Source organism: Fistularia commersonii, chromosome 26 (assembly GCF_037954325.1).
Source record: "Fistularia commersonii isolate RoL2024-O1a breed Wild chromosome 26, RoL_Fcom_v1.0, whole genome shotgun sequence".
NCBI classification, from domain to species: Eukaryota; Metazoa; Chordata; class Actinopteri; order Syngnathiformes; family Fistulariidae; genus Fistularia; species Fistularia commersonii.
In genome coordinates this window covers 7,332,049-7,350,642 of record NC_141309.1, presented here as the reverse complement: position 1 = coordinate 7,350,642, position 18,594 = coordinate 7,332,049, and the positions used below count along the sequence as shown (strand labels likewise).

General features: G+C 40.9%; 2 protein-coding genes across 6 annotated transcripts; both read right to left on the bottom strand.

The window, feature by feature from the left end:
• Positions 1–33: 33 nt before the first annotated feature.
• Positions 34–8,101, bottom strand: vcp (valosin containing protein). Its single transcript, XM_086173920.1, has 17 exons — positions 7,963–8,101; positions 6,511–6,622; positions 6,177–6,349; positions 5,955–6,097; positions 5,725–5,855; positions 5,510–5,641; positions 4,835–4,937; positions 4,460–4,593; positions 4,076–4,211; positions 3,055–3,167; positions 2,760–2,924; positions 2,546–2,668; positions 2,230–2,442; positions 1,796–2,104; positions 1,174–1,329; positions 941–1,095; positions 34–780 (listed from the first exon to the last, which is right to left on the bottom strand). The coding sequence occupies exons 1-17, from the start codon at positions 7,977–7,979 to the stop codon at positions 675–677; spliced, it is 2,421 nt and encodes an 806-aa protein (XP_086030046.1). The 5' UTR covers positions 7,980–8,101; the 3' UTR covers positions 34–674.
• A 311-nt stretch (positions 8,102–8,412) lies between these two features.
• On the bottom strand, positions 8,413–18,592 carry fancg (FA complementation group G). Of its 5 annotated transcripts, XM_086173634.1 has the most exons (15): positions 15,933–16,856; positions 14,616–14,721; positions 14,381–14,480; positions 14,156–14,281; positions 13,878–14,050; positions 13,179–13,323; positions 12,616–12,746; positions 11,811–11,957; positions 11,429–11,589; positions 11,230–11,296; positions 10,847–11,145; positions 10,736–10,776; positions 10,480–10,650; positions 9,582–9,696; positions 8,413–8,831 (listed from the first exon to the last, which is right to left on the bottom strand). In XM_086173634.1, exons 2-15 carry the CDS (start codon positions 14,685–14,687, stop codon positions 8,738–8,740), a joined length of 1,842 nt encoding a protein of 613 aa, XP_086029760.1. In that variant the 5' UTR covers positions 14,688–14,721; positions 15,933–16,856; the 3' UTR covers positions 8,413–8,737. The 5 variants fall into 5 exon arrangements, with proteins under 5 accessions (XP_086029760.1, XP_086029757.1, XP_086029758.1 ...); XM_086173631.1 differs by lacking the exons at positions 14,616–14,721; positions 15,933–16,856 and adding an exon at positions 18,413–18,592; XM_086173632.1 differs by lacking the exon at positions 14,616–14,721.
• Positions 18,593–18,594: the final 2 nt, after the last annotated feature.

Here is an 18,594-nt window from a genome sequence, read left to right as displayed (position 1 = left end):
CACAGAGTACAAGATTATGACACAGAAAACGTGTTTTAGCTATGTATAACAATAGTATTTATACATGGAGACTTCAACAAGTACAGATAGTGAACAATGTAAAAATCAATCAGTAAAGAGGTTGGAAGTAAACACTAAAAAAAAAAAAAAAAAAAAAAAAAGAACAAAAAAAAGAAAGAAAAAAAAAACCCTTCCATTTTGTGAGATTTTATTTTCAACAACCAAATTTGTAATACATTATATGCTACTGTTTATTTTGTTTTTTTTTTTAAAAAAAAGAAAAAAAGAAAAGAAAAAAAAAAAAAGAGGAAGCCATTAGCATTTTTTTTTTCCTTTCATATGATCAATCATGGAATCCAGTCACTAATTCTGTCCGTGGTCGTGATATACTGAAAATGAGGCCACTCAACAGACCCCCGCCCCGCCCACTGGGAAAAAAAAAGGAAAAAAAAAAACCTGCGTCAGTCACTCACCTGCTGGTTCCAACACCCCTTTACCCTTCCTACATCAAAGCCAGGGCAAACCAAGCGGCTACATGCTTTTTCTTCGAGGGAAAAATCATACAAAAAAAAAAAGGAACACAAGAAAGAAGCACAAAGTCCTAAAAATGTGGAATCTGGTGAGAATTTGTACAGTTGTGATCCCAGTACTGACCACCGTGGGGCAGCGTAAATTTATGCATAAAGGTCGTCGTCGTTGTCCTCATTGAAAACGGGACCAGTACCGGCTCCCCCAGAGCCATGGCTTGGACCACTGCCCCCTGCAGCACTGGATGGAAACCTGGAGCGGGGCAAAAAAAGGACCGGGTCATTTATCTCAACATGTTGAGAGCTTTCTGAAAACATTTCCTTCAGTTTTTTTGTTGGTCATTCAGGAAGAAATAGAACAGCAAAACTTGGTTAAAACCAAGAGTATATAAGTAGAATTTATTGAAAAGTACCTGAAGCTGCCAAAGCCGCGGCTCTGCTGCAGTGTCTGCGCAAACATCTCGTATTTGCGAATGTCATTGTCACTGACAGAGCGACGAGCGAATCGCATTGCCTCCTCGAAGTGGTCCTTCCTGATCTCCGGCACAGGATCATCCTCTTCTACTTCCTGTGAAAAGACGAGAGGGCAGAGTTAACAACTGTACACTCATATGAAACCAAACGTACGGGAAATGCAGGCCCTGACCATCGCTGATGGATTGGTCTGCCTCTCCCTCTCGCGGCGGATCTCATTCTCGATGCTCTCCCTGATGGCCAGTTTACACGCCCGCTGGCAGATCTCTGTGAGATCAGCGCCGGAGAAGCCATTGGTCATCTTGGCCAGGTAGTCCAAGTCAACATCCTGTCGACGAAAAATTTGAGTTTAGAAAATATACTGGAAAGCATTTCTGATGGGTGAAAAACACGAATTCTGAGAAGAATAAATGTGTATGGTCATCATCTCTTCATCTTTAAGTTATTAACTCTCATTAAGAGGTTAGTTGATTAGTTTTTCAGGTATGAGAGAAAATGCTGAAATATTCATTATTTGTGCAAGATTATAATTTATCAATCAATTGTATATTTGATGAACTTGGATTACAGCATTTTGATTTGTTTCTTTGAGTATTTCTGTGTACATGTTACATTGAAAGAGGGATTGATGAAGGCATTTAGCAGGATGCTAAATAGGGTATCACTTTACGCCTCTTGAAAGATTACAAGCATAAAAGTCTGAAGCTAATTAATATCATTCTGAGTTTGCACAACAGTACAGAGTCAAAAGGAAGAAAATAAGAGAAACAAGAGGCTGGTAAAGAGATGCCGACCTTGCTGATGGGACTCTTGCGGAGGTTGGCTTTCAAGATGCTGATTCTGCTCTTCTCGTCAGGCAGGGGGATGTAGATGAGCTGGTCCAGACGCCCGGGTCTCAGGATGGCAGGGTCAATGATGTCCGGCCTGTTTGTGGCACCGATGATGAAGACGTTCTTCTTGCTGGACATTCCGTCCATCTCCGTCAAGATCTGATTGATGACGCGGTCGGCCGCTCCACCGCCGTCTCCAACATTGCCACCACGGGCCTTGGCTATGGAATCCAGCTCATCAAAGAACAGCACACACGGGGCTGCCTGACGGGCCTGAAAACAGATACACAAAAATGATAAATAACTTGTGTTAAGAGGTTATCTCAGAACAGCGCAGCATGCCAATAAAACTTATTCCAAGCAATGGGGTGATAAAAACCCACGACTGAAAGGTTTACCTTGTCAAAGATCTCTCGGACATTGGCCTCAGACTCTCCGAACCACATGGTGAGCAGCTCGGGTCCTTTGATAGAGATGAAGTTTGCCTGGCACTCATTGGCGATGGCTTTAGCCAGCAGGGTCTTACCACAACCAGGCGGACCATAGAACAAGACACCCTTGGATGGCGTCATGCCAAACTTGAGGAATTTGTCTGGGTGCTCCACGGGATACTATATTTAAAATGGGACAAAATTGAGGACAGCAGTTGGGACTATGCAGTTTGTGATCATTTATTTCCGATGAAATTTTAACCCATGGGGAGACAAATCCTACCTGCACCAACTCCTGCAGCTCCCTTTTGACATCTTCGAGACCTCCGATGTCTTCCCAGGTAATGTTGGGAACCTCAACCACAGTCTCTCTGAGTGCTGATGGGTTACTTTGGCTCAAAGCCCACTGTTGGACAGTTCAGAGATGGACTATAAGGACTGAGAAGACCAGCATTGGGAGTACAAAAAAAAATTAATGCTTAAAAAATTGGCCCTACCTTGAAATCGTCCATGGTAACCGCAAGGGAGTTCATCACTTCAGCATCAATGGTCTCGTCCTCGAGATCGATCAGGTCCATCTTCTTCCTGATGGCTTGCAAGGCAGCCTCAGAGCAAAGAGCAGCCAAATCTGCACCCACATGTCCATGGGTCTCATTGGCTACCTGCAATCGGAGACAGAGCGAGAGCACTGAATGTCCATTTTCTATTCATAGACATTGTGAGTAAGGCCAGATTCAGAATAAAACAAACTGAAAAGTGTGGAATTTCAAAAAAGGAATTGGGTCCCCAAACCTGTTCTAAGTCAACATCGTCTGCGAGCTTCATGTTTTTGGTGTGAATCTGGAGAATCTCCAACCTGCCAGTAGCATCAGGGATGCCAATATCCACCTCCCTGTCAAAACGGCCTGAAGGGGTTGAGATTCAAGCAAATTCATTAGTGCAGGAAAACACACAAAAAAAGAAAGGCTGTTTGTTAACTAAAAAGACTGGAGGCAGACAAGAGTCACTATCAAAATCATTCATTCATTATATTTAAAATAAAACAACTCCAGATTGTATAAATAGCTTACAACTCAAGGACTGACTTCTTCAGACTAGTACTTGTTTGGTTTCAGTGGATTACCACAATTAATAAAAAATAAAATCAACACTGCTATCAAAATATGCAAACATAACCCTTCACTTGCTCTCTATGCAAGCAAAACATGCATGAACGAGATATGGCAAGACAGAAATACAGCTACACTTTTAAAAGAGACCAAGGAACATAAGGCAGAAAACCCAATGTACTTGACAATAGGTTACTGATACTACACTTCGCTGAAAAATTAGTCGCATGCCTTAAAAAACAAAATAATCTAAAAGACCATAAACAAACAACTAGAACTTGAAAAATTAAATAAGAATTCAAGTCTTCCCGAGATTTTATAGTATTGTAGCGTTTTAGTCAGGAAAGACACCTGGTTGACGGGAAAACGTCCTTTTAATCAGCAATAGCTGTTGTCTGCCACAGCCACGCCTCATGAGCCTGCAATACCTCAGATCCCGCCAATTGCACCCAAACAAAACTCCCAGCAACCCCAAAAATGCACAGAAAACATGCATCAACATAAACCCCAACATGCGTGACTCGCTACAGTATATTCGAAACATGTTCTAAACACTTCATCTTTGAATAAAAACACATGTTGAAAGCATTGGTCAACCTTATGTGAGTGTATATGTTTTTTTGTTTTTTTTTTTAAACAAATCTGTTAGCAAAAAAATGATGCTTCCACAGATCCTGAAGTAACTGAAAATGTGCTTGATTTACCAAATCTCCTCAGAGCAGGGTCAATGCTGTTGGGTCTGTTAGTAGCAGCCATGACTATGACATGAGCTCTCTGTTTCAAACCATCCATCAGAGTAAGCAGCTGAGAAACAATGCGCCTCTCCACCTCTCCATGAGTCTACAAAGAGACAAATGCTTTAATAGAAATGTCAGATCCTGTAATTCACGCAGACATTTTACCGAACCATTATTTGAGTTTTTTCTGCCTGAATCGACCATGAGTAAGCGCATAGAGAATTTCTGATAAGAGTTAAAAAAGGTTAATCACAGAAACGGAAGCCTTTCACATCGAACTTCCATGTTTTCTGATTCTAGGACACCAAGCCACTTACAAATAATTCAGTTTTGCTCTCTCTCTGCACTCACCTTCTCTCTTTTTGGCGCAATTGCATCAAGCTCATCAATGAAGATAATAGCAGGAGCATTCTTCTCTGCTTCCTCAAAGGCCTTCCTTAGGTTACTCTCACTCTCTCCAGCAAGTTTACTCATTATCTCCGGGCCTATAAAAGCAGAAAATAAAAAAATTAGTTTATTTTAGAAACTTAAATTTATGCAAAGTAAAAGCTTCAGAGCACAGGATATTCTTCAGTATGAAACTGCAACTTTCTGCCAGATGTTTGTCAGGTTTTACACCAAAGTGAAACTGAAAATGGGAGCCTATTTCGAGTAAAGGCAAAGCAAACCACTTGCCTCAGAAGACAACTGTTGACAAAGTTTTTAAAAATGTACATATTTTTTTACCATTGATGAGGAAGAAGAACGCTCCAGTTTCATTAGCCACTGCTCTAGCAATCAAGGTCTTTCCAGTTCCTGGAGGTCCATACAGCAAGATTCCCCGTGGTGGCTGTAAGAGTCAATAGCAAAATTTAAAAAACATGACAGAATTTAATGCTGAAAACACAGCGATTATAAGGTAAGAGCATTTGTAACATTGGGAACTAAATATTAAATTCTTCAAAATTAAAATCTGTGCGTGCAAAGCAATCAGTGGAGGTAAATTTGTGCCATGAATGTTAATATACATTTTTCAGTGGTCATTGATAAAAACCAACCCCATCATTCTTATAAACGCACCCCACTCCCACAAAGTATCAAAAACTCTTTCCAGTATCATCACAGCACCCTGTATGACATCAGACGCCCTTTGACAATGACAATATATTTGAAAAGGATATTTTCCCCCCACTTAGGTTACATAATCATATAATTATGTAAATTGTTACATTTACAGTTAACTTGTAATGAAGAGTTACATAGACTCTGAATAAATTTTATACTTGAGTCAAATAATAGTGGTCAAATAGTCAAATGAATCCCAGATACAAATGGTAGACAAGTAAAAAAATTAATAAGCTAAAAAAATTCCATATTGAAAATTTTCCATAATGGAGGACTGCTATAATTATACGTTCTTACCTTGACACCGATAGCCTTGAACAATGCAGGGTGTCTAAGAGGCAGCTCCACCATCTCTTTGATTTGAGCTAACTGCTTCCTCACACCTCCAATATCATCGTAGCCCACCTCATTCAGAGATTCCTCCTCGTCCTGTATGTCAAAATGGTTGTTTCAATATCAACATGAATTTGGTCAATTTGAACCATAGTTCAGACTCTGCATCTTCTGCTTACCTCTCGCCTAATTGGTTCTCCTTCACAATGAATGACAGTATCAGGAGCAACAATGCAGTATGGAGATGGATCCGTCTCAACGACTTTGAATTCCACAGCACGCATGCCGCCCCTGACCAGGAAAATATCACCTAAACAGGCGCAGATGAAAACAAGGTCAGAGCGAACATGTTATCCATTTAATACAGTATTTTTCAGCAAAGTAATGCTAAATTTTTGCTTTTACCAACCTTTGCGAATAGGCCTGTAAGCCTCTAAAAAGTATGGTTTGAGGTAAACCTCAAACAGGTTCCCAGTAATTCCCTCTACTGTGTCATCTATTGGAAGGACATGGATCCTCTTTCCATACTTCACATCTGGACATGGCTGAATGCTAAAGTAAAGCCCACAGTTAACACTGTTCCTACGTTAAGGTTCACAATGAAGCTTAACACATAGGTATTTTTAGGTACCTGATGACATCCCCCAGTCGGACCCTTAGATTGTTGCGGACCACCCTATTCATGCGGACCTTTTCATCAGAGCATGTGTCATCAGATAGTACAATGCATACGGTCTCCCGTCTTTTCTTTCCCTTCATCAGCACTGTGTCTCCACGAAACAGCTGCAGCTCATCCATCTTGGTCTTAATACAAGATAAATTAGAGATATCATAGGAATCCTAATACATTTCCATTATTGGTGTAAAAGGAGATCAAGTGATCTATTATTTCATACTAATGTGAACACATTATAAAGATGTGAATTTGATACTGCGCACTGAATACATAAAATATGAGTATGAACCTGAGAGAGAGAGACCACGCTGTTGTCTTCATTGATGGATTCATCAACGATCAATCTGTTGGGTCTGTTCTTCTGTTTCAGAATTGCAGTGGCTAGGTCATCATTTTTTGATCTGGAATGGAGGAAAAAAAAAGATCAACTGAAGGTTAAAACAGATGATTTATAAGTGCTTCATCAAGAACCTATACCGCTCCAAACCAAAACGAAAACCAAAAAAAAAAACAACACTATTAAAAAGGCAAATGACTGTTGGCTATGGGACGTTATTTTAAACTCCATGGACCCGTTGTGAATTTGGATGCGCTGTAGTTTAATTTCCGGTTGTCCTTTTTCAAAAGTACCGAGTGTTCAATTATGTTGAAATAATGTTGCCTAAGTGTCTCCATTTTGTTACTTATCGTAAAAATCATAACTGGCATGTCTACACAACATACCAGCTCGAACGTACCAAAATTGCCGACAGATAATGCGAACGGGAAAAAACGGGAAAAATAATCAAGGAACCATCGACTAAAAGAACAAAAACTGGCACCCACACGTATCTTTATCGCTTTTGTAATTTATCTTCCTTTTTGTTTAAATGCTAATGCTAGCGTTTATGCTAACAGACTGGCAAGCGAGCCCAGATGACACAGCAAAAGAATTAGAAAAAAAACTTTGTTGGCCTGCTAAATTGCCATAACAGTGGGATAAACGTTAGGACAGATCGAAGATTTTGAATAATGCTACAGTGATGATGAATATTACAACTACGTATAAAATATTCTGATTAATAACATGTTTCCGCTTGAAAATAGCTCTCTTATTTTGAGTGTACCCTATCTTGCTAGCCTTCTAGCTTTGGTGCACCGTGCTATGTCTCGAGCGTCAGCTACGGATGCTCCCGGTAACGCTAGCTTTCGATGTGATTAGGATTAGTTTCTTGGTTCACACAAAAATACCGATTTTCAATTAAAATAAGTTATATTTTCTAATTAATATTCCACCCCCGACTCTGGGTGCCAGCTATGAGCCGGTGAATAGGCCAGCTTCTCGGTGTAATGGTGGCTGGCGCTGGCCTTGACACTTGCGCTAAGCTAACTCTGGCAAACACGACAGTCATGACTGCGCTTTGTCAAGTCGCTGTCATACAGCCGGCTAACTCAATATAATCGGCGAACAAACGGCAGCGGTATGGATGGCAACAAATGAATATCTATAAGGAAATTGTATTTGCTATATACGACAGTATAACGCAGAGCCATCGGTTCTGGAATGGTCAGTTTTCCCCGAGTCGAACAAGTGCGGAGGCTGAAGTAACTGACCCCATTAGCTCTCCTGCTAGCGAAATTACCAGTATGTTAGCAATCGGGCTAGCTTCAGTTACCCAACGTATTTTGAGTTGACGTTAGCCTTTTCAGTGGCGTTTGCTCTAAACAACACGTATCAACAAAATCAGCTAATTCAACTTACTCCCCTCCCGATGCCATGGTTGTCCACCTGGTGTACGAATAATAAATACAGATATTCTAGCTAAATATTTAAGAGGCTTAACCGCTTCTCTTTACACTACGTTCGCAGTGATAACACGAATCCTCTGGCGTTTCCGTGCTTTTCTATGGTTATACCGTGAGCTGGATGAATCCTTCGCTCTGATTGGCGAAAGCGTGTCCATCATATTCGGAAACCAATCAAAGAACCCGGAGTCTGACGTCACAAAGAATATTGTGAACATTAGCCAGTTGCAGATGAGTAGGCTGTGCCTGCTGCAGATAAGTTACCTTTTATTGGTAATTCGACCCTCGGTCGTAGCAATGGTACAGGAAAACATCGCGAAAAGCATGAAATGAATGATTAAGTATTGATGCAGATTATCGAAAAAAACGCTGCCGTGCAAAGACAAACGTCAAAGTCATCTGCGTTTATTGAGACATTCATTCAAAACACAATTTACAGACAGTGTGTGGCAAATATCCAGAAACAAAATTGCACGTTTTAATTCACTTTATCAGAAAAAAATAAAAAGGATATACACGCGGGAATCGCTTTTTTGTGTGTACAATGAAGTTTAGGCCTTTCATGATCAAGCACAGAACGTACTGCGTTTTCTCATGTTTTAATGCATGAGGCCCAGACCAGTTCATAATAGGGTTGCGCTCATCCACATTGCCTTTCTTTTTGCAGGCCAGGGAAAACGGATCCCGTTGGGCAAGCGATGAGACAATCTCCTGTTTCTCCTCCAGGTGAGCTAGCTAGGACCAAGCTCCTGGACTCTACTGTGAAGTTCTCTAGAGTCCAACACAGGTCCACACTGGGGCTCCCCTAAGTACACAGGAACACTCCTAAAACAAAAAAAAAATCGTCACATATATGCACAATTCTCAACTGCAATCATTATACAAACTGGGGCCCTTGATTTCTGCTCTTGAGCTTTTTTTGATTTGCTGATGGGAGAAGATGAATGGGAGGGGAGGTACAGTTTACATTGACCTTTCTTTTCTTGAGATCTCAACTTTTCTCACTTCCTGCGTTCACCGGGAGTAAGATAAAAACACCCGGGGGGTATCAGGATCTTCCCTATGGGGTGTGTTTTTACAAGGATGGACTAGACAAACTGGCAAAAGAGGTGCACAAAAGGGGGTGACAGTCAAAAATGCCATTACATTTTTAAACTAAAAGGAGAAGACTATTGGGTGGGGAGATGAAAATCATGTGTGGCAGCAGCAACGGGATAGTGTATTGAAATAGAGTAGCATCTATTGTTGTTTTTATTATTATTATTAATAATAATAATAATAATGTGAGAAGCAGAGAGCCACAACACTATGGACAAGTAATGAAGGGCAGACTGAGAATTGGACACAGTAATCGTTTTGGCCCGCTGTTTTCTTCAAGTTGTACCTATATTTCTTAAGCATTACATTAATGTATACTAGCAAATATTGCTATCTATTGACACGTATCAGCAACAAGGATCGAGGGGAGAAAACAACATGATACTTGCAACTTTGTGAACAGCGATCAAAGCATTGGAAAAAATTAATTATTTTATTATCCAATGACATGGCTAAATGTTAGAATGACTTTCTTACTCTAAAGATGATTTAACTGTGAAACTCCAAGTCTTCTTCCAAGAGGTAGCTGCCTCTTGTCTCCTGCCGAGCCTCCACAGCACTTCACCGTACCAAAGTCCGGCACACTGACAATCTGGAACGACACAAATGACACAATTATGCATATTGTCAAAGAGTGCAAAAGAACTATGTCTTGGCAACTAGACTCCACATCCCTTGGCCCTGAAGTGTGTTCTTCACAGGAGAAGACCTTCAACGTGCCGTTGTCTGCTGTGATCCTTCGTTGACTGCTTACCATTTTTAACACATCAATATATATACACAGCATATATACTTTATTTTGCAGTATAATTTGATTCTTGATTTATTTTTATTTTTTTTTATTTCTACTGTGCTCGAGGGTGTAGATGATTATCTGGACCTGCCGGCTGCTCTGCACTCAGAACACAATCACGGTGTAGTACTACATTGTCTCAGCTCGGTTGTTTTACATCATGTGTTGCTTAAAGGGGATTCTTGAAGTGGTAAGTCCCTGTTTCAGTTGCATGCTGAAGTCGGTCACCTCCGAGGAAGAAATTCAAGTCCAGTTGTCAGGACAAGAATATTTCGACGGGATAGTATCTTACTCTCTAACTTACTCTTAGTCCACCATGACCTGGATGACTAAGAACTTCCACAGAATAAACAAGTATGTTCTGCTTGATGCTAATGTTCATGTATCCATTATTGATTTTATCAGTGCAAGATTTTCATTTTGCCACTTACTGCAGCACGGTGAAATAAAAATCAACATTTACTGTATTTACAGAAAAGCTAAGATCTCTGTTACTGAGATCCCCTAGATTAAAATGTTCAAAAGATCTGTACAGATGAATAGATAAAATTACCTTTTTTTTTGGTTTGTTTTTATGTGTACCTGGGAAAGCCAGCAAGCTGAGCTGGAGGTCTCTCAGTGCCTCTGTGAGCTGCTCTGTCTGTGTAAAGCTGACGCCCCTGTAGGCCAGTGAAAGCCCTTTCAGCCTCTGCAGAATGAACAGATCTGTTCCCTCATCAGCCACGCCTGCGCTCAGAATCTCTGGTTGGCAACCTGTAAATAAAATGCACATTCATCAATAAGTGGGAATGTTCAGTGTGTTTTTTTTTTCTTTCTCAAAAGCCAGTAAACTTCGCACCTCTTCTTTTAACGTGCACTTTCAACAGCAGGTTGATGCATCTGCAAAACAGTGCTGTTACGTGTTTGTACAACGTTGAAATGCAAATAGTGTCAGCCCAGCCCTACAGACCTTGTGTAGTCAATCACAGCTTGCTTCCAGTCCCTCATCTGAGTGTGGCAGTGACCCTGAATGAGGTAGGCAGCCCCAGTCCACAGCAGCATCAACACACCCTCCCCACCCTCTGCTCGCTCACTGATCTCCACAGGCTCCTCCAGCAGCATTTTCTTGGGCAGCAGCTCCGCTGTCGTGGTGATGACTTCATCACAAAGTGTCAGGCAATCGACGGGCCGCCGGGCCTTCAGCAGGGCAAAACCACTCTCGAGGTAAAGTTTGGGTAATCTGGGGAGCTGGCTGACTTCAGCATGCAACTGAGACAGAGACATACCACTTCAAGAATCCCCTTTCAGCAACACATGATGTAAAACAACTGTGCTGAGACAATGCAGTCTTACACCGTGATGATGTTCTGAGTGCAGTGCAGCCAGCAGGTCCAGATAATAATCCACACCCTCTAACACCCTGGGAATAAAAAAAAAAAATCAAGACAGACATTTAACTGCAAAATAAAGTGTGTGTGCATTCAATTAGTGCTTTAAAAATAATAAACAGTTAGAGAAAGATCACAGCAGACAAAGACATGTTGATGGTCACCTCCCGTGAAGAACACATTTCAGGGCCAAATTGTGAAGGACGGCGAGTGGGGAGGGGACAGAGAGCAGGCTGTTCAGGGACTGGCTCTGTAAAAGCATGGAGAAAGGGAGGAGCACGGTGTCGGCTACAGCGGGCTTGGCGGCAGAATGCAGCGTCAATATCTGTTGGGCGAGAGAGTTAGTGCTTCAGCGTACAGGAAAATACAAGCAGGGAGATAAGTCAGTGTCTGGAATACACACATCCCACCTACTTAGTACTATCTAACTGGAACACATACATTACATTGACTATTTTAGAGTCAAGACAACAATTAACTGGCCTTAGAAAACTAATGATATGTACGATGTCCTCCCTTCATATATATGCACTGAATGTTACCCACTGAATGCAGCAAATGCAGAGCTTGTATCTCAGCCTGTGTGTTTCCAAGATGTTTGTAGATGAGCATGCTCTGGTAGAGAGCACAAATGCAGCGTGAGTCGATCTCCAGTGCTTTCTTGAAACACTGCAGTGCCATCTGAGGGCGGCTCTATAGACAAATGAGGGGAAAAAAGAAAGATCACTGTGTGCATGATCAAACATGCAGGTTCACATTTGTTTGTATTAAAGTCGCTTTGATAGCCACTTTTATTTCCTGGAGTCTTATATCTAAATTTTTACATACACCTCATGTGGTCACTGTCTTTGGACAATTCTGTGTTCTTGTGCTGCATCTGTTTGCAGATTGTGAATTTTTCATGTTCATGTTAATCTCAGACTAAAGTCTTAAGTCCTTAAAAAAATTGATATTGCTAATAACGATGACGATGCCCACATCATTTTTGAACCACTGTGTAATAATCCTGAATTCCAAGTGATACAAAGGCACCATTAGTGTAGAACCACACTCACATTACATCTTGTGAAACCCTAAAGAAATACACACGAAGACTAAAATCAATATTACCCGGCAACAGAAAGTGAAAAAATTGATCTCCAGTATGTAATATTAGTCAGACATAGCAGAATTACTGGAAAATATTCAGATCCCATTTTGGGGCCAATAAATTCTGAGGCGGTGTGTCAGTGTATGTTTTTGTACAGTCACCAACACTGGTGAAGTATTTCTAGTCAGTATCAGAGATATTTCCAGATGAGTGTTAGTTCAAGTTTACATTTTTATGCGTCTACTTTGTATGCAGCTGTACCATTTGGGCCAGACAGGAGCCTGAGAGGTGGTGTGTGTATGCTACAAGAGCTCTGGGAGCAGGAAGATTGGAGGCCATCTGTAGATCGGTCAGCGCTTCCAAACACCGACCCTCATTCAGTCTTTCTGCACCTTAGTAAAACAAATCAAAATAGAAGATTAATTCAAAGTGCCCCATTATATACTCATTGCACGTATCTGTTTCCAGTATACAGAAAAGCAGCACCTGATGCAGCAGGTATAATAAGGCTAAATTTTACACTTCTACTCCGAAGTGGGTTATTTCGGCTATAGACAGAATACCTCTCCTCAGTCTGAGTAACAGGAGAAATGTGTAACACGGCAGTTTTTACAATTTACTCTTACTATCCCGTACTATCCAGTTCTCCTAATTAATCTAGTATCCAGTTCTGAAATGATTCCAGATTGAAACATATGCTTAGAAGAAATGCAGCTGACACCGCTTGCTGACATCAAGCTTATCATTGCCCTCCATCTAACATATTAAAATACAACTGGCTCTTGAAAAAGAAAACAATGAACAAGAATGGGAATATTGCTGACCTCTGAAAATGTGCGTGCAAACATGCAGCAATGTGATAAGCTCTCTAGGCTCCTCCACCAACAGTGGAACATTAGAGGACTGTCCTCTTTTCACGTTATCTCCAGCGCCGGCAGACAGCTTTTCGCACAAAGAAAACAACTCCTCCTGCAGGACGACACCAGGAGAAAACACCACTTCAGATCAATGTATGGCCATCAATTTATAGCACTGTTTTAGGTTTTACTATCATTGAACCTAAAATGATCACGCACTTGACAGGACTATGGATGTGGCTTACAACAGACAAAGTCCATGAGATAAATAACAAGTATATTTGCCAGAGCAAGAACTGGAATGTTACAATAATGTTACATACAGGACCGTCTCAGAAAATCAGAATATTGTGATAAAGTTCTTTATCTTCTGTAATGCAATTAAAAAAACAAAAAATACTTTTTCATAATATCTTAATATTTTGAGATAGGATTTATGAGTTTTCTTAAGATGTAAGCTATAATCAGCAATTTACAATAATAAAAGGTTTGCAATATTTCAGTTGATTTGTCATGAATCCAGAATGTATGACATTTTTGTTTTTGTAATTGCATTACAGAAGATAAAGAACTTTATCACAATATTCTAATTTTCTGAGCCAGTCCTGTAGAGGAAAACTTACATTTTAATCAAAAAATATATGTATGTACACAATAAGACAGCACCTGCAAATTGTGTATATCTTCGAGGCTGCCGGTGGCAAGCCAGATCGCCCACTGCAGACTTAGAAGGTGGAGGACAGAGGGATTGTACTCTGTGTTTCTTGCTGAGCTCAGAACCATTGTCCACGGTGCACTGGTGTTGGGAGTCGAAGGTTCATTTCCTGTCATCTGTAGAACTGCAGGGATTACAAGTAAAACTTGTGATTAATCTGAATACATAGCAGTATTGTGTATTTAATCCCAGTCTAGGTTTATCTTGTCACTTCACAACACAGGCTTACATCTGTCCAATGTTCGTGACACGAGCAGGTTGGCCTCTGAAACCTGAGACGAAGCAATCGAGTGAAAACCGGCATTGAACACTACTGACAGCTCCAGCTGCATATGAGCTGAATGAGGAGGAAGACCTACAGAATAGTGAGTGACATTGACATGGAATTTTAAACGTTAAATCATACATTCCCCAACTGAAGACATTTTGACACAGATGTTTGCAGGCAGAGCACCTTGAATTTTCCGTGAAAGTTTTTGAAACTCAGAGGTCAACAATACGATCCGGCTCTGGTCCTTCTCTCGGTCCAAAGAACTTCCTCCTCTATTGTGCTGCTGAATACATCCAAATAAGAAACATCAACATCTGGGACAAGCAGTGACAAGAGTAGCAGCTTGATCAGACAAGAGTCAGAGAACACCAAATCCACATAGATAAAAACAAAATTTAATGGAACTAGTTTTCATTACCCTCGCCACCCTGAGTGCAGGATATGTGGCAGAAGATGGATGGATGGATGGATGGATAGTTTTCATTATCATGGATATTTGCTGAGAAGGAGTGGTGCCATGGAATCTAAAAACACATGCAGGCGAGTTGAACAAACACCTGCAGCTTAGACAGCTGCAACAAGACTGACACTTTCTTCTTCTTCTCCCTTCAGCTTTTCCCTTCAGGGCTCGCCACAGCGATTCAACCTTCTCCATCTAACCCTATTCTCTGTGTCCTCCTCTCTCACACCAGTTCCGTTTATATCCTCTCCCACTACGTCCATAAATCTTTTCTTTGGTCTTCTTCTAGACCTCTAGCCTGGCAGCTCCAATTCCAGCATCCTACCAATATATTCCCTATCCCTCCTCTGTACACGACCCAACCATCTCAGTCTGGCTTCTCTAACCTTATCTCAAAAATGCAATGCAGCTCTCTCTGGCCTTCTCTGTACTTCTCTACTAGTATTCTCAAAACAAATACAACATCTGCAGTACTCTTTGTAGGCATGAAGCTATACTGCTGCTCACAAATGCTGATTTCTGCTCTCAGTCTCGTTTCCACCACTCTTTCCCATGACTTCATTGTATGGCTCATCAACTTTATCCCTCTATAGTTGCCGCAATTCTGCACATCCCCCTTATTCTTAAAAATGGGCACGATCACACTTTATCTCCATTCCTCACGCTCTCTAAGATCCTGTCGAATAATCTAGCCAGAAACTCTACCGCTGCCTCTCCTAGCCTTTCCACCCTTCATCCTCTTCAATTCCTCCCTTACTCCACTTTTACTAATCTCTGCTACTTTGTGGTCTACAAGTCACCTCTTCTACCCTTGCCTCTCTTTCATTTTCCTCAGTCATCAGCTCTTCAAAGTACTCTTTCCATCTTTCCATCACTCTTCTAGTATCTGTCAATACATTTCCCTCTCCATCCTTAATCACCCGGACCTGTTGTACATCTTTTCCATCATGTTTCGCCAACCAGTTTAGATCATTCTCTCCCTCCTTACGGTCCAACCGAGCATACAAGTCATCGTACGCCCTTTGTTTTGCCTTCGCTGACACCAAAATGCACAAAATATATCCCTTTTCATTTTGTCATAACGCGTAGAAACTTTTTGAGAAATTAAAAAAAAAGCTAGAAAAACACACAATGATATGTAAGATGGGGAAAAACATGCATGACTGTTCATATTACTAAATTTAAACGATGTTAAGTTATAGGGTTTCATAACATTGTAGATGCTAACACTTGAATACTGAAAAGACTACGTCCTCTGGCACGGCTCAACTTTACCTTCCGCTTATTTACCAACTCGTTATTTTCCCGAATCCATGTATCTACTAATGTAGAAGGCGGCTGATACATTGTTACAAGATATTTTCAAATAATAATTTGAAACTTCCCTCGCTTGGAACCGCTGCGGATGTTACACGTAGAGGCGATAAACCAGGAAGTAAACACACGCCGGGGTTTGTAGCAGCAGCTCGGCTCTACTGCCCCCTAGTGGTCAGATCCGGTACTGACTTCGGTACTCGGCTGCCCCCTAGCGGTCAGATCCGGTACTGACGCCAGCGCTCTGCTGCGTGTCCTCTGGGTGATGCTGTGCTAGTGTGGTGTTCTAGATTCCTGGATTGTAAAGATTGCTGTCTTTTTGCAATTCTACCTATTTGCGTTGATAAAAACAAGAACAAAACCACCACAATCTAGGTAAAATGACTCTATATTAAATACCCTCAATCATTTAGATGTGTGTACGCGGCCTCTGACACATGTTTAAAGCAGTTAAACCAGACCATTTATTGCATTAAAGCTGAGTCATCCTTCGGCCCGCCTTGCCAGCAATTTCTCTAGGTGTCCCAAGCAAGGTGACATCTAATTTCTTCACCCTTTCCTTTCATCACTCTGGCCAGGTCTCTCTAACATCCTTTCATCAACGCATCACTGTGTTTCTGTTTTCTGCAGCCCCCATTATCTAGCTATATTACAAAATCCACTATCCTCATTTGTTATTCTGGCTCAGAGCACACAAAGGATGAAATTATACTAACAAGGAGTCTCCAACTACCGTCTCTGCACCTTCGTGCACTTGCATTTCAATTAGCATGCACAAAAGATCCCTCTCGTTACACCTCCCGGGATCTGACTTTTGTCTGCTATATCCTCTGCATTGATCTTGCTCATTTTTTATTTGCCTCAGTCTTCCCCTCTCCATCTATTCATTCAAGGACAAGGTCACAGGGGAAGAGGGGACCCATCCCTCTTCCCCATCTCCTGTCTCTTTAATTTACACATAGAGACTTAAAACAAGAGATTTCAATCCATCAAAAGTAGCATTTAAGTGCAAATTTGTTTTAGAAGTACTTCTCTGGACCGTGCAAGTTTTATTTTGTCTGAATAAACACTGGTAAGCCACTCAAAGCTGAAGGTGAATTGGAGGACACAGCAGCATGAAGAATTATAGCCTCTTCTTCATTTCATCCCCACCATGACTGATAAACCACAAATGCATAATGTAACTTCAGTTTTAAGACAGATAAGATATTGAAGAAATTGTCTTGAATATTGACATATACTTTGTTCCATGTGTTTCATTTATAAAATATTAAGTTCTGTTATTTCTGCCCTATTATGCTCCTTGTTCCCCATCAGCATGGGAAATGGGATACACACATACATGATTGTTTTAAAACAAATTTAGAAATAATTCTCAACATTTGGTGCAGGAGATGATTGAATGGTTGTATTTTGAACCATGAGGTGCTCAAGGGCAGGCAAAGGTCTTGGGCTACGTGTCTCACACACCCCTTGGGTTTTGCTATGTGGATAACATGCATGTTTGAAGGAATGGAAAAAAAATGGCTGATACAGAGAAATGAGCATGTGCTGATGCATCTGTTCTTCAGCAAACACCTGAAGAGAAAGTCATGCACACACACACACATACAGTGATTCCTGTTCCTTTAAGGTATGCAGAATAAACTCCCTCAACCTCTGTCTGAGCAATCGATAGGTGCTTTCAGAACTGGTCTTCTCACAGATAGCCCAGCTCGTCCCTGTGTGAATGCTGTATCATTGTCCTAATGTGCATTTTCAAAATTATTTCTCCATTATATCATACATGCCCTTCACCCGGAGCATTGCTGAAAACAAACACGACACACGAAAAGGGGATAAGGTGTTAAAGGTCCACAGTAGAGACAGAGACATCCATCTATATGGACATGGTGAGGGGAGAGGCGTTGTCAATGGCCCAGAAATTGAGTGGAGTCTCAAGAGGGCTGGCGTGGATCTGCAAACTCACACTGCAGCAGAGAGCATCAGCAAAATACACAGTAAACCTACACAAATGGGAAAGCACACACATTTGTGACAAGATGAATATAAAGTATATATATATATATGGACATAGTAGATAAGATAAGATAAACTTTATCGATCCCCATAGGGGAAATTCCTTTGTCACGGCAGCGTAACAGTTATAGTGTATATATTTATATGTATACGAGTATATGTGAATATAGACGTGCACACGGTAAACCCATACAACTAGGAAGGCATACACGCATTTGTGACTAAACGAAGATAAAGCATATATATAAGGGTGTAGTAATATGTATATGTTTAGAAGTGAATATACATAGGTGGACACAGTAAACACACAACTAGGAAGGCACACACACGTTTATGACTAAATGAACATAAGATATAGTTATGAATGTGTATAAATTTGTATATAAGTGTGTTTGTTTGTGTGCGTGCAACTGTTTCCATACTTTTTGCCTCTTACACACATTGAGGTGAAAGAGATGTTCCAAAGAATAAGAATAAAAAGATAATAAAACTGATTGGTCCTCTGAATAAATAACTTGTAATATCACTAAGACCATCACTGACACACCGGCAAGGTGCAAAAGTGCTTGGAGAGAATACGGGTGGATTTCGTTTTTTTTTTTTT

Excerpts from the sequence above, each read along its gene's own strand:
- vcp (XM_086173920.1), bottom strand. Across the intron at positions 4,938-5,509 it reads TCAAGGCTATCGGTGTCAAG|CCACCACGGGGAATCTTGCT; the intron begins GTAAGAACGTAT and ends TGACTCTTACAG. Across the intron at positions 4,212-4,459 it reads TTGCGCCAAAAAGAGAGAAG|ACTCATGGAGAGGTGGAGAG; the intron begins GTGAGTGCAGAG and ends GTCTCTTTGTAG.
- fancg (XM_086173631.1), bottom strand. The coding sequence starts at position 18,526 with ATGGTCTTAGTGATATTACAAGTTATTTATTCAGAGGACCAATCAGTT. Across the intron at positions 11,146-11,229 it reads ACTCAGAACATCATCACGGT|TTGCATGCTGAAGTCAGCCA; the intron begins GTAAGACTGCAT and ends TCTCTGTCTCAG. Across the intron at positions 9,697-10,479 it reads CAGCTTGCTGGCTTTCCCAG|ATTGTCAGTGTGCCGGACTT; the intron begins GTACACATAAAA and ends GTGTCGTTCCAG.